General features: G+C 46.0%; 1 protein-coding gene across 2 annotated transcripts; it reads left to right on the top strand.

The window, feature by feature from the left end:
- Positions 1 to 533: 533 nt before the first annotated feature.
- LOC123035628 (C-type lectin domain family 2 member B-like) lies at positions 534 to 17,971 on the top strand. Of its 2 annotated transcripts, XM_044454030.1 has the most exons (6): positions 534 to 651; positions 7,798 to 7,905; positions 9,581 to 9,715; positions 10,759 to 10,916; positions 11,587 to 11,687; positions 17,688 to 17,971. In XM_044454030.1, exons 1-6 carry the CDS (start codon positions 633 to 635, stop codon positions 17,812 to 17,814), a joined length of 648 nt encoding a protein of 215 aa, XP_044309965.1. In that variant the 5' UTR covers positions 534 to 632; the 3' UTR covers positions 17,815 to 17,971. The 2 variants fall into 2 exon arrangements, with proteins under 2 accessions (XP_044309965.1, XP_044309966.1); XM_044454031.1 differs by lacking the exon at positions 11,587 to 11,687.
- Positions 17,972 to 21,289: the final 3,318 nt, after the last annotated feature.

Below are 21,289 nucleotides of genomic sequence, written 5' to 3'. Positions count from 1 at the left end.
TAAGCAGAGAAAAATCCAGACATGCAAGAGCATGCTCTGGGGACACCATGCCAACCCATGCCTTAAATGTCCCTACCCTGGAGATCCAGGAACTGCTTCTTTGTCTTGGGGAGCTTCCTCATCAGCCCTGCTGATTAATCCGATTAATTGCTGTTAGTTAAAGCAAAGCATGCTGATCCTCTATTTTAACTTTTTCTATAGTAGCTTGCATCCCGCATTTCTCTGTGTACAAGGTCAACAATGTGTTGTTCTCCTGGATATTTCCTAGGTCTCTTCTTCCTTCCCTCCTCCTGCCTTTATTGTCCCAAGTTGCATTGGAACAGATATGCCTGACTCAGGCTAGCTCCAGCAGTGATCACGGCTTCCTAAGACGGCATGTTCTCCCTGCCATCCTCCCGAATCAGGTCAAAGAAAGTAGCATAGTTAGTGTCAAGAACTGGGTTGTGGCTCCTTGCTTCCTGTGGTTTCTGAGCTACCGGAAACGCTCTTGCAAGACACAGCCATGTTGATCCCCTCCTTATAACTCAGTGGCTGCCTTTGGGGATATTGCCAAATCTCACTTTGGAAGGAACGCTCCATGACCAACCTCTTCAGACACACTGCAGCTGCACTGTACACACAAAAAAGAACAAATGGCGCATCTCCGGCCAGGTAGGAACTCGGCCATGGGCAAGGTGGGGGGATAGCCATGGAAGCGGTCCTTCTCTACCTGCACCACTGTCTGCTGGATGACAGTATTTACTGTAAAGACAGTAGGAGTGCGTGAAAAGTGAGAGCAAGCTGAGACGGGGGGGGAATGATTGTGCCGACTGTGGGCAGGACGGAGCCTGTTCTGGAGGAGCAGTGTGCCTGAGATGAAAGAGAATCTGCTTCCCAGCTAAATCCTTCACTGTGCATGTGTACTTTCAGCAACAGGGCAGCCTGGCTGTGCCTGAAGGGACCACCACCCAAGCCTGAACAAGTATTCTTGCCTGCTTTCTGGTTGGCCTATTCACAACATCATCTTTCGCTTTTGGAGAAGCAGTGACCCTTTCTGACTTACTGTCCTAACTTGTCACCGGCATCTCTTGACTTCCTAACATAGAAACAGAGCAAGTCAGAAGGGGTCTCCTGGGCCATCTAGACTGACCCCTGGCTCCAGCTGGCTCAAGTGCCTTTCCTAAAAGAACCACACTGTTTATGGGCACATTATGACAGTCTTCTGAGGTTGGCAATTGCAGCTCAGCCACTTAACTGCCCACCCCTCCTTTCTTGCCTGTCTCTTTAATATTTGATATGGGTACTTGATTAGGAATAAGCAGCAAAGTGGTTGGGTTTGCCAATTACACCAAGCCATTTAGAGAGGTTAAAACCAAAAAGGGATTGTGAGGTGCTCCAAGCTGAGAAAATAGGCTTGAAAATGGCAAATGTGGTTCAAGGTATGCGTGTGTGAAGTAATATATGTTGGGTCAAAAAAGTCCAACTTTAAGTATAAGCTAATGGAATTTAAGCTGCCATTGACTGACCAAGAAAGGGATCTTGGGGATGTGGTTGACAGGCTGATGAAAACGTTGGCCCAGTGTGTGTGCAGCTGCTGTGGAAAAACCAAGCTCCAGGTTAGGCATAATTAGGGAAGGAATTGAAAATGCTACTGCCAAGATCATACTTCCCTTATGCAACTCCTTGGTGCAACTGAAAATGAGCGTCAAAATGGCAAATGTGGTTCAAGTTAAACAAGTGTAAAGTAATGGATGTTGGAGTAAAATAAAATAAAATAAAAATCCCAACCTCAACTATAAGCTGATGGGATCTGAGGAAGCAATGACAGACCAAGCATGTTCTCGACACCACACCTGGGAAAGGACATTATAGCGCTGGAAAAAGTGCAGAGAAAGGCAACTAACATGATCAAGGAGTTGAAGCAACTCGCCTTTCAGGAGTGGTTACATTAGCTGAAATTGTCTAGCTTAGACAAAATGAGGGTAAGAGGATACATAAAAGAGGTGTTCAAAGCCTCTAGACATACACAGTAGAGATATGCTTGGTGTGGAAAAAGTGGAGAGGGATACAGATAAAAGTACTTCTTCAGATAGCATACCGTTAAACTGTGGAATTCACTGCCACAAGAAATAGTAATGACCATCAACTTGGAGGGCTTTGACAAGGGATTGGGCACATTCCTGGAGGCTATCGGTGGCTACCAGTCAGGGGGGCTCTATGCTCCCTCCCTCCATGCCCACACGCACCAGTTGCTGGGACACTCGGGCAGGAGGGGGCTGTTGTTCTCCTGCCCTGCTTGAAGGATCCTACAGGCACTTGGTTTGCCACTGATCGGCTGGGATGCATGCCGTGGAGAGGTACTGCAAGCGCAGCGAGATGCTGGGAGCTGGAGAGAAAGACGAGAGACACATATTTTTCATTCTTACTCATGGAAAAAGCTGCCGGTTGGATCAGAGCTGCCCATCTTACCTGGCAAGCTTCCTGACAATGCTTTTAGCCCTACCAATCAAAATGTGTTGTTCAGCAATTCCAGCTTTCCCTCCATAATAGGTTTGCTGTGATGAGGAAAACAAGCTCAAAGGGGTAGGAAAACATGGGAGGATTATAAATGGAAGACAAAGTTGATGCTTGGACTCCCTTAAATTCCAACAATGAGGCAAGGTACTTGCCAAATAAAACATCTAAAGCAACTCTAGCGGGCAGTGGCTACCAAGATTCATAGATTTTGGATGGTTGTTTTACATTAGCTGTAGAAATTTTTTTACACTAATTCCCAGCCTCTTCCTTTTCATTCACCCTTCCTGAAATGTAGGCTTTTTTGGGTCAGCTATGATATTGGCAGGAAAACCATGGCTCAAGATGTATCATATCACTCTTATCTTTGTAGTGTCGTATATAGTTAAATACTAGTGAGGTACTGCCAGTATCTTGGCTTGGAAAATCCAAAGTACAGAACCATCTCCTGCTCGCCCTCCAAGTTAATCAGTAGTTTGTGGGATCTCTCTTTCCTCAATGCCAGTGTAGCATAGTGGCTAGATGGGTGGACTCAGGAGATCCAGGTTCAATTCCCCCATTAGCCATTACACTCACTGGGTGACCCTGGGCCTAACCTACCTCAAAGGGTTGTCATGCATATAAAATGGAGACCAAGAGAACCTTGTAAGCTGCCTTGAGTTCCTTACAAGAGGAGGAAAGGCTGGGTATTCATGGAATGTGATGATGATGATGATGCATGGCTTTTCTGTTACACCTTTTTTCTTTCACATCTTTTTCGCCTGTATCTTCTGGAACTCTGTTGCATATGCACCTCAAGACAGGCTTACAATACAATCGTATGCATGATGACTTGGATGTAAAGCCAACTGAATTCAACTGGGTTCTTTATTCCCACATAACAGGGCAAAAGCTAAGAGTAATAAGTGAGTTCCACCCATAACCACTTACAACCACGGCAACTATATACAGTAGGTTAAAAGAAAATTATGTATATCCCAAAATATAACATTTAACATAAAGGCTAATGTCACTAGAAACTAAAACAATTGGCTAACTCTCCAAAAATTCCCATCGGTGCAATCTTTAAGCCATCCCCCAGAGTTAGTTCTTGTTTATATATCTCCCTCTGAAGAGAACCAGATGGATCAAAATGTGCTTGGGATTTCATTATCTGGATCTGGAAATTATTATTGGGATGACGTGCAACCTATGCATGTAATGGGCATGCTCTGACTGCAGGTAACTTCTTTTATTTTTAGTAAGATATTAGCACTTATATCAAACTTCGATTACTTTTTTGCAGTGCTGTGCAAAAGTTCACAGCCTGTTTAACTTTGCTGTATTTCTGGGAGCTGAAAGAAAGAAAGGGAAGCTGCTACCCAGTCTTCAGCCCTTGATCTGGGAGCCGTGGACATGCGCCGAAGGAAATCGTGACTGGGTTGACGAGAAGTGGCTTCCTTGCAACCACAGCCACAGTGGTTAAGGGTGGGAGTGTCCCCAGGCTGTTGCATCTCCTTTTCCCTCTCAGAGACTGCAAGGCAGGGCAGCGCATGAGGCTCCGACGCACGATTACATGGGCACTAGGTGGACCCAGCTGAGCTTAGTGGGAACTGTTTCTGAAGAAACATGTTTAGGATTGGGCTCAAACCAAGGGCTTCTGTGAATTAGGGCCCTAACTTGTTTTAACCTGCCACTTTACTGAGGCTTCCTGATTCTTCACGGGATTAAGATTGGGTCCTTTAAATGTTTCTGATTCCCCAGGAGTTTTTCTCTCCCTGCATTTCCATATGTTCCATTTCACCACCATACGGTGATACTGTGCTATAGCAGAATTACAAAAATACTCCACCATTTTGTAGCATTCTATAGTGAGCTAGCTTGTTAATAGCCCAGTATCTTCCTTTCAAAAAATGGGTCATAGAAATGCTCATAAAACACAGGAGAAATCCTGTAGGATAACATCATGTAAAGCATCCATAAATTACCAAGTGTGAGGAATCAGGACAACTTAGGAAGTACTTCATGTGGGGAAGCCCTAAATCTCTCTCTGGCATGCACACAGGCAGACACACACTGCTTATTTTTTTAACCCAGACAGACATATGGCAGCATGGTAAGACTTGGTAACAAGCATAATGCAATATAAGATACTCGTTTTTAAAATAGCTGTATTTTCTCTTGGCTCGTTTTACACTGTCGCATATGTACAATATATGTGATGCTTTGAGATCAGGGGAACAGGGACGAATGGCATGTCATGTACTAGGAGCTGGGGCTTCTCGGGGCCAGCTTTGGCCAGGCTGGGGGAAGTCTCCTGGCAGAGGGTACCGGAAGGCAAGGGAGTTCAGGAGGGGTGGATGGCTCTGTAAAGGGAGGTCTTAGAGGCACAGGGCTTAACAATACCGCTGATTAGCAAAGCTGAGAGGCGTGGGAGGGCACCACTGCGGATGCAAAGAGAGGTGGTAAGAGGGGTGAGAAGGAAGAGGGGCCTCCACAGGAAATGGACACTGGGGCAAGTGGACAAAAGGGTATACCAGGAGGAGGTGGCATGATGCAGGATTCTTCGCAAGTCTAGGGCTGGTTATGAGCTGATACTTGCTAAATATGTCAAGAGCAACAAAAAGGGCTTCTATGCTCATGCAAATAGGAAGAGGAAGGGAAGACAGACGGTAGGACCACTTAAAAGGGAGGGGGGATCTGGTAACTGATGCAAGGGAACAGGCACAGACGTTGAATGATTATTTTGCTTCTGTGTTCTCCCCAAAGCAGGTTGATGGGGCTTGATGAAGTTGGGGTCATGGGGGCACAGATTGGAGCTACCTCACTAGAAGTCAAGGAGCTCCTGAGGGCCCCGGATGTTACAAAGGTGCTGAGCCCTGATGGGCTACATCCAAAGGCACTTTGGGAATTGCCAGGGGTACTCTCATATTGGTTGGCCTTCATTTTTGAGGCCTTGTGGAAAATAGGAGGAGTTCTGGAGGACTGGAGGGTGTCATCAGTGGTTCCAATCTTCAGAAAGGGTAGCAGCGGGGATATGGGGAATTACAGACCAGTTAGCCTTACGTCAGTTCTGGGAAAGACGATGGAAAGGCTCATAATAGGGAAATTTCTAGAAATCCTAGATAGGGAAGGGAGGTTGGCAGCCACACAGCACGGATTCCACAAAAATAGGTCCTGCCAGACAACCTTGTGGAGTTTTATGACAAGGTTTTGAGTGGCTAGATTGGGGGAGGGGGGGATGTGGTTTACCTGGATTTTGGCAGAGCCTTTGACAAGGTCCCACATGATAACCTGGTTGAGAAATTAATGAGCTTTAGGACAGACTGATGCACTGTCTGATGGATTAGGGCATGGCTGATGGGCCTCAAGCAGAGGGTGACTATCAGTGGGGAATCATCAGGATGGCAGCCGATGACCGGGAGAGTCCCCCAGGGCTCAGTTCTAGGACCGATTCTGTTCAACTTTTTTAATCAGTGACCTGGAAGAGGGGATAACCAGTCTCCTGACCAAATTCACAGACAATACCAAAGTGGGGGCAGTGGCCACAACTGAGGAGCAGGTGGTCCAGATCCAGAAGGATCTGGACAGGCTGTGGAAGTGGTTGGGGGACAACAGGATGGCATTCAATGTGGATAAGTGCAAGGTCTTGCACTTGGGACACGGGAATAGGTGTCACAGGTACAGGATGGGAGACAAATGGCTGAAGAGCAGCTCTTGTGAAAGGGATCTCAGGGGACTTGTCAACATGAGCCAGCAGTGTGACGTGGTGGTTCAGAAGGCAAATGCCACCCTTGGATGGATAGCCAGAAGTGTGGTTCCAGAGCTAGGGAGGTGTTAGTACCACTTAAATGACTCTGGTGCACCCACTAACCTAACATAGCTTGGCCAGAATTGGCTCAGCACAGGGCCAAGAATGATAGCCAGTTTGGGTGTGAAGACATATGAGGAGAGATTGAGGGAACTGGGTCTTTTCAGCCTGGAGAAGAGGAGTCTCTGAGGGGATCTTTTAGCAACATAGAGGTCTGGGAGCGGTTGTCATGTAGAGGAGGGCTGTGACCTCCCCTGCAGTGGTGGGCAGGGCACTCAATGGGACAAAACTCAAGGAACTAGGCTTCAGGTTGGATGTCAGGAAGCACTTCCTGATAGTTAGGACCCCTAGGATATGGAATGTGCTTCCACGGGAGGTGGTTGAGGCCCCATCAGTGGGGATGTTCGAGGAAAGATTGGGCAACCACACATTGGGAATTACATGAGCAGAGCGGCTGGAGCCAGGGGCCATGCTAGATGGGAGGCCACTTCTGACTCACTTTGTTTCTATGTTTCTATGATTTTGGGGAGCTGGGTTCCCCCTTTATGTATCCAAAGCAACAGACCATTCTTTGGCAAAAACTGTGTATACTCCAAAGTACATCCAGTAAGCACAGTCTCCACAGAACGAGTCTCTGAGCATGCACAGAGCAGTTTGTTGAACCCAATCTAGCAACTACTTTCGAGAACCCTCCTTTTGAGCAGCCCTGGTCCCCTCCCTCTGGGAGGGCCCCTTTGAGGTGGGCCGGCCTCTTTGCTGTATGCCACCCATCTAGCTGGCTAGCCCCTCTCTCCCAGCACTGTGCAAAAGTTGCACCAGGCTTGCCTGGCTCCTGGAGCTCCTGTCCCACACCCTCTCCTGGCAGTTGTAGATCCTGGCTAATCTTGGAGCCTGCCTGAACACCTGGAAAGGGCAGCTTAGAGATAAGCCCCTCCGCTTCTCCCATTTCAGTATCTGGAGGGCCCCAGGGCCCATCCTCCCGCTCCAAAGCCCTTGAAACTTGCACCAAACACAACTGCCTCTTTCATTCCCAACAGTAATTTATATCATTGCAATAACATGGGGGCGTGTGTGTGTGTAAGAGAAAGAAAAAGAAAGTGCAAGAGAAGAGGGGGAGGTGTGTGTAAATTGATAACAGACACAGTGGGAGTGTCTGTGCTTGTGCGTGTGTGGATGTGGGTGAGAGGGAAAGAGGCTGATGCTGCATCTCTAAATGGTAATCTAGAGAGAGAGAGAGGAGGCTGGCAGGGCGCAGTGAGTTTGCCTTCAGTACACTAGCTTTCTGTTGCTGCTGCAAATGGTGGGTTAAACTGAGCCGTTTCATCTTAACCAGGTGACATGCAACCATAGCAGCAGTTCCGCAACTGGGGCTGCAGCTCTTCTAGCCACTGCAGTCACCAGAGTTACGACGGTGCTTGCTGTGTCTTGTCCTCTTGCATGTACAAAATCACAGGAATGAAATGAATGGGGCTTGCATTTGGACACCAGCACTTAGCAGCTATTTCTTTCTCTAGCTTCTGAAGGTTTTGAAAATTCGGACAGAGATTATGAGAATGTGTTACCTCCACGTGTGCTGAGACTGCAGCAATTAGGTACAAAGCCAGCACGGGAAGCAAAGCCAGGTAAGAGCTCCTTAGCAGCACCAAATGATCTTGTCCCGCAGATCTAGAAGTCTTATTTATGGGGTTTGGGGAGCAATAAAACTGCCTTGATGTGCAATGTGAGGGCTCATCCTATCACCTCCAAGAAAGGCTTACCAGGACCTCTTTCAATAGTGGTTGCATCATTAACAATCTTACCAGAGAAGCAGGGTGGTGAAACCCATGACCATGACACCTTGGCATCTTTCTGGATGTCCTTATTTGACTGATAAGATACAGTGTTTCAGGAAAGAATCAGTCACTTGCTGATGCAGGAGAAGGGGAAGAAGGATGATCTTAAACTAACAGAACATCTTGTGACAGGAAAGCCCTGGTATAAATGAACATGCTATAAGAGTTTCCACGCTTAAGGGGTGGTGCATTTTTTAAGTAGCTAAGATACTGTGACACATCATACTGTTTGAGTCAAAACTTGATCCATATAAAATATTGTGACAAGCTTAGCCATATAACTTCATTTTACTTCCTCCCAGCGGGATCAAACATTGTGAAACAACTGGTTGGTTATGACCTATAAAGCTCTTAACGGCTTGGGTCCTGGTTACCTGAAGGAGCGCTTACGTCCATATTTGCCCACCCGCCCCTTGAGATCAGCGGGAGAGGCCCTTCTCCGGGAACCCTCCGTGAAAGAAATTAGGAGGGTAGGTACTCAGAGGAGGGCTTTCTCTGCGGTGGCGCCCAATCTATGGAATGCGCTCCCCAGAGAGGTCCGCCTGGCGCCGTCGTTATTTGTTTTTCAGTGCCAGGCCAAGACCTTTTTATTTAAGCATTATTTTAATTGTTAATATTATTTTTTATTTTATTCTTTGGCCAGGTCGACTCAAATTATATTGTTTTTATATTTTGATTATTTATTTATTGTTGTGAGCTGCCCTGAGGCTTCAGCGAATGGGGCGGCATAGAAGCCTCCTAAATTAATGATAAATAAATAAATAAACTGTGACACAAACTCCCAGCCTTCCAGCATGTTTAGTTACCTCATCACTTCCCTATATTTACTTCCAGACTATTTGGCCAAAGCCCTTACTTCTGGCAGAATTCTCCACGCAGATCTGCCTACTAGATCCAAGGGCTAAGAAAAGATCTTGAACTCCCTGCACTTCGATCTCAGTGCCCAATACACCAGCCTTCCCCTCCAGATGTGTTGGGCTGCACCTCCCAGCACCCCTCACTGGTACAGTCAGTGAGCATATGGGCCGGGGATGATGAGAGCTACAGTTACATCACGATGGGAGCTACGTCTGCACCAGGTTTGGGAAGGCTCACTTGCAGGTTCTAAACCAGAACTGTTGCTGCTTCTTTCCATGCTCAACTCATTAGGCCCTCTGTCTCCCAGGATTACAGGGAATAGAGAACGTGGAAGCTGATGGCCTGAAGCACCACACCACCAAGGCACCATATCCTCACCCACCCCACTTCATCCTGGAACTTAGTTCCCATGGTGTCCCCTACCCACAGGATCTTTGGTGGTTGAACAGGGGTGGCATTAAGTCCCGTATGCATATTTGCTTGTTTTCCTTCTTTTCAACACTATCCTCCCGCCTTTTATATCTACAAGTCATACTGGGCCTGCTTTCCAATACCAACTCTCTACTATAACAGTAACAGTACTTACCTTGTTTGTGGTTCTTTACAGATGTTCCTTCATCCATCACATTGACTGACAATACAAGGGGCAGATCTTGGAAAACACCCATTGTCATTCTTTACCTCTTGGTGTGTGTTTCCCTGTTAATAGCCACAACAGCGTTTGTGCTGTCCTTTTTGAAATGTAAGTTCAATAAAAGAGTTGTGTGGATGGATTGGGAGAAAGGCTCAGAAATGCTAGCCACAAATGTCTGGTTGTTGATGTTGATATGGATTATATCAGCCAGACTGGTAAAGGGCCCACTCCAGCCACTGAAAGCATGTGGATCATTCCTGCTCTGTCATTCAAGAACATGTGTTGTGTCTTGGCTCAAGTTGGGTTACTTCTTGGGACAAAGCTATACATCACATTCCTTGCAGTTATGCTTCAATTGCATGTCCAGTTTTAAAGAAGCCATGGAACAGGAGAAATCAGGACCAAGATGCAGGACCAGGGAGTAGGGGTTCTTAGCTCTTTCTCACACCACATTTCCTATGACAGAGTACCACTTGTTCCCTATCTGAGCTGTGCAGTGCATGTCATCTGTCCTCCATCTACAGAATCACAGCCTGTTGCGGTGGGTTGCTGATGGAGTCACTTCCACTGACGTGGCAGTGCTGATGACCAAGCCCAGAGCTCTACTGATGGGATTGTCTCAGGCTTATGTTTATGTGGAGTTAAAATGGGGCCAGCTGCCTAAGTGTGCCCATAAAGATTTGACTTTCATGGTTGACGAGGATACCTTCCTTGGCTTTCTCAGAATGGTTCAAATTTGTAGGTGTGGCATGTAAACAGGGGGCCAGTGGCCAACTTGGGAGGGGTAACAAGACGTTTGCAGCCCAAAGGAAAGGAGGTAGGACAGGGCTCTGGTGCAGTTTAACAGACACCCTGGTGAATGATCTATGTAGCAGCCTAACGCATCCCCTGCCCTGCCCAGAGAGTGTGTCGCTGCTGCACTCGTGTCCTGCTTGTGGGTGTCTCATCCGGCAGGGCCCTTCTTGTGCCATGCATGCATGCACAAATATCCCCAGCAACAGCACTGGACATGCAATGTAGAGAATCCAGTAGAGGTCGAAATGGTTCTGAAAAGCTGGCTGTTCTGGGACTGGTGGCACACGCCCATTCCTGGAACACAGAACGCTTTCAGTTCCATGTTACTCACCCCAGGACTGCTCTATGCACTGCAGTTTTTCCCCGCTGCCCATACGGTTGGCAGACGTTCCAGGCCAAATGCTACCACTTCTCTATGAACAACGTTACATGGATGGAGGCAAAGTGGGCCTGCCAGAGCCTTGGTGCACACCTGGTGGTGATTGGTGATGATGAGGAAGGTGCAGCTGAACAGGTGAGCCATTCATGACTATCATGTAACAGCAAAGGTCTGAGCCATAACCTCCCGCCTCTCCTACCAGCATCCCTGTACTTCTGTTCTTACATCATTTCTGCCACAAAACAAAGGGCTGCCTTTCCTCTGGGCCAATTCCTCTGGTCACCAGCGGTTTGCTCTGTTCACCTGACAGCAGCGAACATCATTTTCCGTACTTACCATTATCCTTAAGTGCTGGTGTGAGTTCATAACCTCTTGTGTACAATGTGCTGCCCTTTCAGTTCCTTGCCTTCCCAAAATGTAATTCAAATTTTGGTTTCACATTTCTGTGTTTTGATGGCTGACCCAGCCAACACCTCCAAATTGCTTCCCCTGCAAAGAGGGTTATCCTGTCTCCCTCGTCCTCTGCTAGTTGGTTTACTGGAGGCATCTGGGTGGCCACAGTGGGATACTGAGCTAGGTGAACATGGTGGGATGCTGGATGAGGTTTGCACAGTCTCTGGAGCCCACCAAGACTTAGTAGCCATGGGAGGTTGCAGTGCCCAGGTGTCAGTCCAAGACCACCCTGCAAATTCCCATTTCCTGCAAACCCAGGAAAGCAGGTTGTTGGGATGGTTGACAAGCCATCTTGGACTTGGGCAGTGGAACAGATATTGATATGTGCTTTTCTGCTTTTATCTCCTCCAAGATGTTTCTGGACCAGAAAACAAAATTTAGTTACTGGATTGGCTTGAAGAATTATGAGAATAGAGGATTGGTGTGGGTGGATGGCACACCCCAATCTGACACGTAAGTTACTTTGAGAGATGATGGCTACTTCTCTAATGTTCCACCTGTTCTCAAGACGCATGGGGTGGGGGGAAGAACTCTGAGAAGACAGCCAGAGAAGACATGGATGTGCAATTGTGCATAGTATGTTTTCAAAGAGAACGTTAAGAAATGGACTGTACATGATGGAATCATGGGACAAAAGAAGCAGGCAGAACAAAAATCATTGTGGGTTAGCTACAGCAACTAGGTTAATGGCAATGCACATGGCCATTAGCAATTAATTCCCCACAGGTGTATGTTCCCAGGAGATCACTGGAATGCTGTAACATGAGAAAAATTGCAGTTCAATATATTTTAAAAATCTGCGAATGGGACCTGGAGAATGGGAGCTTTGACGCATGAAAGCATTCAGAAAATTGCTTCATCCTGTCAAAATTGCTCAGAATAATACATTTATGAGGCTGTCATCATATTAAAAATACTCCTGCAACCAGCCTGGTACCAAATGTTCCCTGGGAGATGATAAATCCAGTACTGCTTCCCTACAGAGCCCGGCTCTTTCGCCTCCTGGCATTTCTGTGGGAGTCGTGTTCTGAGTTTAGCCACCCTCTGCTGGTTATCTGCCTGCTTCCATGTTCCTTGTAATAATGGCCCAAGTTTTCCCAAGAAGCTGTTGAAGCAGAGTAGTTGTTTCACATTTTTGTTAATTTCAAAAATAAATCCCTGTCAGGTTTGTTTCTCGCCCACTGATCTTGTCTAGTTATTTTAGCCACACATCAATCGACCCATTGTTGAAATTTTTCGTTTGGATGTATATATCCACTAGAATTTTAGAAAGCATGTTAGCCCCTCACCAATACAGGGATGGGGGAACATTTATTTCCCATTTTATTTGTATTCTTTCTTAGTTGTTCATTAAGCCAAGGTTTCTACCCATGTGTTGTAATTATTCACTGCTAGTGCTGCAAAGATTCTGTAATTACCTAGCTGGACTAATTGATTAAGTACCTTTTGATAGATGGGTAGAAAGGGCTGCTAAGTAGTAGTGCCATGACTGTTCTAATGGAAGGACTTTTTAAAAAATCAGATTTGGCAGGTGACATTTTAGTATAAATATTTGTCCTTCTTGCTCATTGTGCAAAAGCCAGTGCACTTCCCAAGAGCGTGTGCCGCAATGACTTCATGTACGTGATCACAAGAAGCTGCCATTATTTAAGCCACAATCATTTGCCTTAATCCCTGGGACATGCTGGGGTAGGCCAGGTGCCATTTCCTGAATTATTGCCCCACCTGCAGCTTCTCATGTTCTCCAAACCTGGGCAGCATCGCTGGTTCAAAGGGAATGCTTTTGATTTATTTAAGCCACTGTGGCTTGTTTGATCATGTGACCTGGCCCCTATGTGTGTGTGCATGATCTGAGAAACAAAGAAAGGATTATTTTTCTGTTTGATTGGATTTTGCATCCTGCCTTTCTTCCAAAAATGTCACCTCAGGCAACTTACAGGTGTAATGAAAATGGATTATTAAAACAATAGAACTCCACGGGAAGGAGTTTCTTGGCCTGGGAGCAGAGACTTACACGTGCTTCTGAAGGCAGCGGTCTTGAAAGAAGCCCTCTCCAAAATCCAGGCAGGCTCTTATGGGAGAAGGCGGTCTCTCAGGTGACCTGGTCCCCAGCCCTGTGAGGCTTTGAAGGTCATAGTCTGCTTTGGATTCTGTCTGGTATCTGCTGCAGCAAGGAAGTCCTAGCAATCTGCTCCCATCAACAGTCGGTCACAGCATGCTGAAATTTCTGCACAGTTTGTCAGCAGTCCAAATTGGATGTCACTAAGGCCTGTGTGGCTGTAGCCCAGGCAGACCCCTCTAGGAATCGGCCTCGAGTCTCAGCTGGGCAAATGCGTTCTTGGACTCCAGCGAAACCTGCCTTGGCATGCAAGTTCGGGGTTGTATCCAGCAGTGTGCCCCACGCAGGAGAGCCTGAGTCTTTGGAGGAGTGCTGCCCTGCTTCCCCATTCCCTGGTCTGCCTTTTGACGGACCAAAGGCACCTCTGTCTTGCCTGGACTGAGCTTCAGCTTGGTTGCTGTCATCCAGAATGCCTGTTCCTTCAGAACTACTTTTATTTATGGGTAGATTTAATTGATTATATTTAGATTATTCCTTAAGAAAAAGATTGCACAGATGTTACACTGGGGGAGACTAAATGCAAAGAGGGGTAAAGGAATTGCATCTGCCAGCCCGAACCCTACCCATTCCACACCTGCTGAGTCTAATTTCTAAGAAGGCCTGCACATCATACGCACATGAGGCTCTGAATAGGAGGTCAAGGACCCAGATTCCCATCTGCACAGATCCACAGTATGCTCACAGAGGCTCTTAGAGAAGTTACACTGAGCACACACAATGCACACACAATGGGCAAGCAGCTTGTGCAGATTCGGCCTGTGCCAATGCAACATCCACAGAATCCAGTTCCTTTCATTGCATGACAGCTCTACTGAAAGAGGCCTCTGCCCCACCCTTGGCTTGCACTATGCCCTGAGGGCTCTGATCCGGACCTGTGTTTGCCTCAGCCTTTTCTTCCCTTGGGACAAAGGAAAAAAGAAGTCCGTCCTTTTGTCCATCCGGTCTTCCTTTCTTTTGTCCTTCTGTCACCCTTAGTCCTCTACAAATTGTATGCCGCTTTAGGGCATGCACAGCCCATGTAAACAAGCACCCTGCTTTCATCAACTTACAACTGCTCCCCCTAGCATGGAAGGGCCCCAGTCTTTCCCTCAAAGCAGAAGGATCAGCACTTCCTTAGAAGTGAATCCACATGCAGGAAAAGACCGTGGCCTGTTATGTGAAAGTGAGCATTGTGTGAAATGGGGTCAGGGAAGAAACATCACTGGAGGTGTGAGGGAGGTGAATGGTGCGGGGAGGGGATGTGGCTGGGTGGAAAGGTTCAGCCCCCTGTACTTCTGCACAATGGTCCCATTCTGGACTGGGCCCCTCGTGCCTATTCTAGCGTAGGAAAATGCTACGATTGCCTAGGATTTTTCTATACACGGCACTTACTGTGCAGTTGTGCTACTCACAGAATTGTGAGTGCTTTGCACAAAGTCACCAGGGCCTCTCCCATGCCCAGATCCTTTTTAGAATGAAGAAAAGAGGCTACTAAATTGCCAGTGCAGAACAACCTGGACTGAGAAACTCACTTATTTTTGCCATTCTGCTTTACTGAAGCTCCACTTTGTGGTTGTGTAATAGAGCATGTTTATGAAAGCAAAGAAGGGAAGAAAAAAACCCTGGACGTGGGGGGACCACATGTAAAGCACCTGATATTGGTGGGATATAAATACAGTGGAATAATAAGAATAATCCTACAAACATTCTGTGGGAAGCAGAAGCCTTGGTAAAGTGGCACCATCTTGAGTACAGCATCCCTTGGATAGCACATGTACAATGGAGCATCTATTTTAGCCATTAGAAAATGGAAGGGTGGTCCTGCTTCACGGAGATCTCTTCCTGAGGGAAGGCTGCGGCAAAGAGTAGTATAGTCCTTTTCCTTCTGAAAAAGGATCTGCGGGTAGGAAAGGAGGTTGTCATGGCAAGTGACCTTGCAAAGGAAGTGAGTGCATCCAGTGAGGTATCTTTTTCATAATAATAAAACAAAATGAGAAGTGGACTCATAATGAGCTGTACTGCCGGGATGAAATTTCAGGGAAGTTCTGGGGAAAATAGTGCCAGATTATTGTAATTTGTATAAAATAGTTCTGGGAACTTCAAGTGCTGTTTCCACTCAGGGTCTTCCAGCCTTGAGTAATTCTCACTGGCCAATGGAGTTGAGTAGCAGAGGATAATCATGGCTAATGCGTCTTGCACCGAGACAGTGGGCAGAGAGAAAGATTTCATGCTACCAGCTTGACTAAATTATCAGAACTGCTCCTGAGAAATGGCCCCTCGTGCAGGAAAGATTTGTGGCAGAGCTGCATCCGCGGTTTGTGCTGGGGCATGAAATGAACTGGCTGCAGAACCTGCTGCAGAGCCGCAGCAGGAGGACAGTGAGACCTCAGTGGGGTATCAGTAGGATCCACACGAGAGCGCTCTTCATGCCCAAGGAACTGCGGGGCTGGATTGTTCTGATGCTGCAATCGTTTCTCAGTGGTGGGCGTATGTCAACAAGGCCTGTGTGGTACACTTCATGTTTATCACGTCTTCCTGCACCTCACAACAATGTGTAATGTTGCAATCGCAGGAGAAATGGCTGAAAATATCCAGACCATGTAAGCATTCCATGATGACACAATGTTGTGTCACACGATGCTTAGTATTTATTTATTTATTTATTTATTTATTTAAAACATTTCTATGCCGCCCCCATCGCAACAAAGCCTCAGGGCGGCTCACAAAGAATACATAAAAACATACATAAATAAATAATTCTGACACAACTGTATGGATGCAGTTGTGTCAGAAATGGAAGGTGGTGATAAGCTGAGCTTGGCCACCTTGGGGTGTGTGTGCATGCACATGAGATATTTTTTCTACAGCCGGTGGAGCTGCCAAATGTTCGTATCTGGCAAGCTTTTTAGGGCTTGCTAGCTGTCCCCACGTGATCAGCATGGCAAGATGGCCATGGCAAGATTCTCTTGCCTCCAGTGTTGTTCCAGCTGTTGTGACCACAGCAGTGGAGGAGCAACCATGTGAGGTAGCATATTGGAGTAACCAAACCTGAACTGCCTCTCTGGCCGAGAGAGAGGGAGGGAGGGAGGGAGAGAGAGGGAGAGGGAGAGGGAGAGGGAGAGGGGGAGAGAGAGGGAGAGGGAGAGGGAGAGGGAGAGGGAGAGGGAGAGGGAGAGAGAGAGAGAGAGAGAGAGAGAGAGAGAGAGAGGAGCAGGACAGGCACACAAGTGGAGAGGTGCAAAGATTGCCATGGCTATTTCAGAAGCTGCTTCTCTGCCTCTGTTGCAGAGAGAAACAGAGTGGCAACAGAGAACAGAAGCATAATGGCTTCTCTTTATTTAACCATATAGAACATCATCTGATGACGCCCTTGTCTATTCCTGGAGATGTGGTCACGAACAGACAGGAACATCATGTTCCTCTGATGCTGCTGCTTTTTCTGAATCTGGATGAATGACTCACTCTGTTGCCATAACATCTAGAACAGTGAGGAGAAGCTGCAAATACGCCCTTGCCAAAAGACGCAAAGGGTGACAATTGTAGGGTTTGGGGTGCCGAGCCCAGTTGCCATAATGATCTATGGTGATAGTGAGAGAGGCAAGTTAAAATGGTTGTCCTTTGAAAGTGTAACTTGTACTGGAGGAATATACCCCCAAAAAGGGTCCCATGGAGGAAATAGCTGTGAAGCGGATAATATGTGGGCAGGATCACCTGTGAGCGTGTCCACCCGGAGAACAGCTGAGGGGTTTTCTATGTGGGCATTAAAACAAGATTGTGAAAGAAATGGTTGATGATTCACCCTCCTTCATGGCAGTGAACAAATAGATAACAACACCGTATTTCCTTTCTATAAAGCCACCTGCAGGAGCTGGAATTTGAGAACAGAAAGGAAGGCTGCTGACCCAGCTGTATGGGCCAGAACCACTCACAGCAGGATAAGTTAGAAAATGGCCAGGCTAGTACACACCAAAATATATGCTGCATGGCATGGAAACTGCAACATTGTTTTGAAAAGTGATAAACATAGTCTAAATAAATTGGGGACATTAGGGCAGAAATAGTGTGAGGAGAACAGGTTGGGGAGTGCTGTGTGAGGGAGCCAAGCATCACAATGACAGGTGGAAAAACTTGGTGTAAATCAGCCCCAGATGTTTTCCAGAAAATGTGCCTGCCAACCCAAATTGGAAGCTTCATGAAAACCCAGAACAAAGAGCTATGTGGGCAAATATATGGTTTAGAGGTGAGGCTCATGGCTAAATGATTGTTCAGTCTTTTGTTGTAGGAATTTTCTGTTGTTTTACTATATTGCATTTTGGATTGGAATGGAAGTAATGCATGTCATTCTTTCTTTACAGTTCTCAGCTCAAAATAATGAATAAGACAAGCTGTGTATATGTCTTACAAGAAGATGGCACAAATAAGAAAACACAGACTCCTTGCTCTAAATCTCATCGTTACATTTGTGAAAAACAACCAACATGAGAAATATGAAGGCTTTATATTAATTTATAAGTATTACATGCTCATTTGCAGAAAAACTGTATAGCCCATGACTTGCAATCTTCCCCCCTGACTTCTCTGGACAACATAATGTGATAGAGAATAAATACTATGCCAATGATGAATCATTCATATCCAATGAGTATGCCTTTTTATGATTATTTCTGGACAAGAGCCTTCCTTGGCATTATTTGTAAGTTCATGAATGTGTTTCAGTGGTTCCCAATTTTTTTAGCTGGCTTCTAGCTTGCTGAGCAGTGGGGTGGGTGCTCCAGAGGTCAATACTGGAGGCCAGTCAAGCATGAGCCGAGATTCAGAACTCTGTAGCATAGTCCTCATATGCAAAGCAGAGCTAGTTCAAACAAACTAGTTACTCTGGTAAGAATGTTTATTGATTTCTTCTTGCCTCCATTGTGCTTTTGATGATGTGGAATGGGGTTTCTTGAACCAAAAATGGCACTCAGGGAAATGTATGCGTTAAATAAGCAATAATGAATGGATGGATTGAATTCTGTTAGCACTGTAATCTGTTATTCCTTGAAGGCAGAGTCTTAGAATTGGTCACCACATGAAGGAAGGGCAGCATCATATAAAACATACAGGCAGCAATGCAGAAAGGCAAAATCTTTCCCACCTTTAGGTAAGTCAGCTATAGAAAAAGAAATTAAGCTGTGGGTTCCAGATGGACATCTGCCTACAAAAACCTAAAGTAGAAACCCCATGCTCATACAAAACTATAAAAGACCATGACCAAAAAGTATATCCTTAAAATTCTTAAATATAAATTTTTATAGAACTCCAAGAAGAAGTAGAGTCATCTATGGATCCACTTTTGCTCAACAGTTATGAACCCATTAAGCAAGAGAAGTTAGTAGCCAGCTTGACAGAAATTATTCACAATTCTGTTTTTTTATTTTTATTAAATGAACAAAAACAATACAATTAATATAATAACAGTGAACCTAATTAAACTTTACTAATAAACATAATTAAACAATGCATTAATACTAGTGCGACCTCCAACAGAACCAACAACTCAAGTCACTTAATGTTAAGATCATTTATTCATTCAGGTTGCCCCATTCCCCTTCCAGAACTTCATTGACTCTTCTGGTGGTTCACACGCCTTTCCTTTTATTAAAGCATATTCAATAAAAGGTCCCCCAATATTTTCAAATTTGTTTTTACTTATCAAACATTTTTCCATTTAATATTACAAGTTAACTTATAATTAATAGCTATATGCCAGACTTCTTTATACCAAGTCAGTTATTTGACATTCACCTTTTATTTTCCATTTCCTTGCTATTATTAATCCTACTGCTGTTAATAAATTTATCATCAATTCTTGAGTATTTTGTCCCATCTATTCTCTAAATAATGACCCACCGGGCCACATCCTCCTCCGGAATGGTTGTGGTGCAAAGGATCACAGTCAGACTTTACTGTCTCCTTTGAAGAGGGGGACTACCTCGAAACCCTCTAGTAAGGAGGTTTGCCCTTTGCACCGCTCTACACTTTGCCCAAAATTTCCAGTAAGCGAGTTCAGAGGCTAGAAACATATCTGTCAAGGCAGTCTGCTGCCTTTGTTTTCTCCTGATCACGGATTCTTCATCTCTTGTTGAAGTTTTCCTCTCACTGAAACTAGAAACAGAACCACAAGGCCCAGTATGGTGTTCCACAGTTTTCCCTGCCTTGCTTCCCTGTCCTTCCTCACTCTCTCCCATCCCTTCTCGAGAGGCAATATCTGTCACTTGACTCTCCTTCCCCATCCCCCCTTTTGAACCCTGCCTTCTCTTATGTTTTCCGGATTATGTAATCATGGCCTCTTCTTTTCGGCCACCCCATCTCTTCCTCTGAACTGCTTAGAGGTTCTATTCCTTGTTCCCTCCCCTGTTCCATCTCCTCCCCTGTATCTATATCTGAGAGTCCACATTCCTTTGTTTTCCCCTTCTTCTGAACCTCTCCTCCTTCCCCGTCCCCCATCATTTCCTCCGAGAGTGGCACCTCACCGATCAGAGGGGGTGGCACCAAAACACACCAGCACCCTTTCATCCAGCGCCTTCTCAGTCATCAGGGGAGCCTCGGTCGGCCGCGTCGTGCCCGCTACCGACTCCATCCCGCTCAGTGGGAAACGCTTTCTCCCTAGTCCAGGGCCAGCTCAATATTTAAATTCTATATTTTACTAATTTCTTTAAAAACATTTCCCAAAACTTATTTATTTATTTACACTTCCACCACCTATGGAAATATGTACCCACTTCCCAGTTGCATCTCCAACAAACATTGGAGTATACATTGCCTCAGACTGACGGCCACACAATGATGAAGCACATGCTTTGCATGCAGTAGCTCCCTATATTCGGTCCCAGACATCTCCAGTTGAAAGGATCGGGGAGCAGGTGAAGTGATAACAGAGATATGTTGGCTTGATTCTCTGGAGAGCTGCTGCCAGTACTTGGCCAGACGGACAAATACTGACCTGGTTCACATGACGCAGCAACCCAGCATGAGCAGCCAGCCACGGTGGATGGTCAAGCCACGCAAACCTAGACCGCTTTCCTCAGGATGGCTTGGCTTGTGGCTCCTTGGCAATAGCAGCAAAAGGTTTCTTGCTGCACCTGGCAAGCTTGTCCATGCCACAACCAGCACCAAGCACCCCACCAGACCCAAAGCAAGCCGAAGCAATTGTCGCTGTCTGCCTGCCCCCAACCCCAGCCTGGCTTTGTCTGTTTGTCCTCCTTCTCTCAGAGATCACTTTGCCTCAGACTGAAGGAGACTGTACGTTTCTGTCCAAGGAGTTATAACCACAGACTAGTGGAGTGCTACTGCCTGCGCTTTGTGTGTACTCTGACTGATGTGTACCCTGGCACATGAGGGAGGCATGGAGAAGATCTTGCCATTCTATGCTTTCTAAGACAGGAACATGCCTCACACAGCTCCAGCACTGCAGTAGAGGTGAATCCAGAGTTGTTACTTCCACGGAGTCCCATCCAATTTGGAGGGAGGGTGTCTATGCATGCAGACCGAGGCTTTGCAGCTTGCCTATTTATTTGCATCTTTGCATCAGCTCTATTAAGTGAGAAAGAGATTGACCGCTGGCCTTCTAAACCAGAAAATGCTGGGATTTATAGGCCTTTTCTCTGCCTAAATGTGCGTAAGATTGTACCTTAAGGGATCATACAGGACTGTACCTTGCTTTTCACTGACCTGCAAATTAGAAGGGAAATATACAGGAGATGGAAGGGGAAGAAAGATAATTAAGGACACCTATAAATAGCAAAAGCAGAGCATGAGAAAATAAGAACAGCAAGATAAAAAGCAATTCTGAAAGCAAATTTGTGCTGGAAAATGATTTTTTCCCCAAAGTAATGACTACGTCAATAATAGGAGTAAGATGCGAGAAAAATTGTCTTATTGCTCAACTGGCAGGTGAAATAGGAATGAGAAATATAGA

This window comes from Varanus komodoensis, unplaced genomic scaffold, assembly GCF_004798865.1.
Source record: "Varanus komodoensis strain SLA01 unplaced genomic scaffold, ASM479886v1 scaffold7_1, whole genome shotgun sequence".
Lineage (NCBI taxonomy): Eukaryota > Metazoa > Chordata > Lepidosauria > Squamata > Varanidae > Varanus > Varanus komodoensis.
The sequence above is the reverse complement of the archived record's forward strand: the minus strand, read 5'-3'. Positions and strand labels throughout refer to the sequence as shown.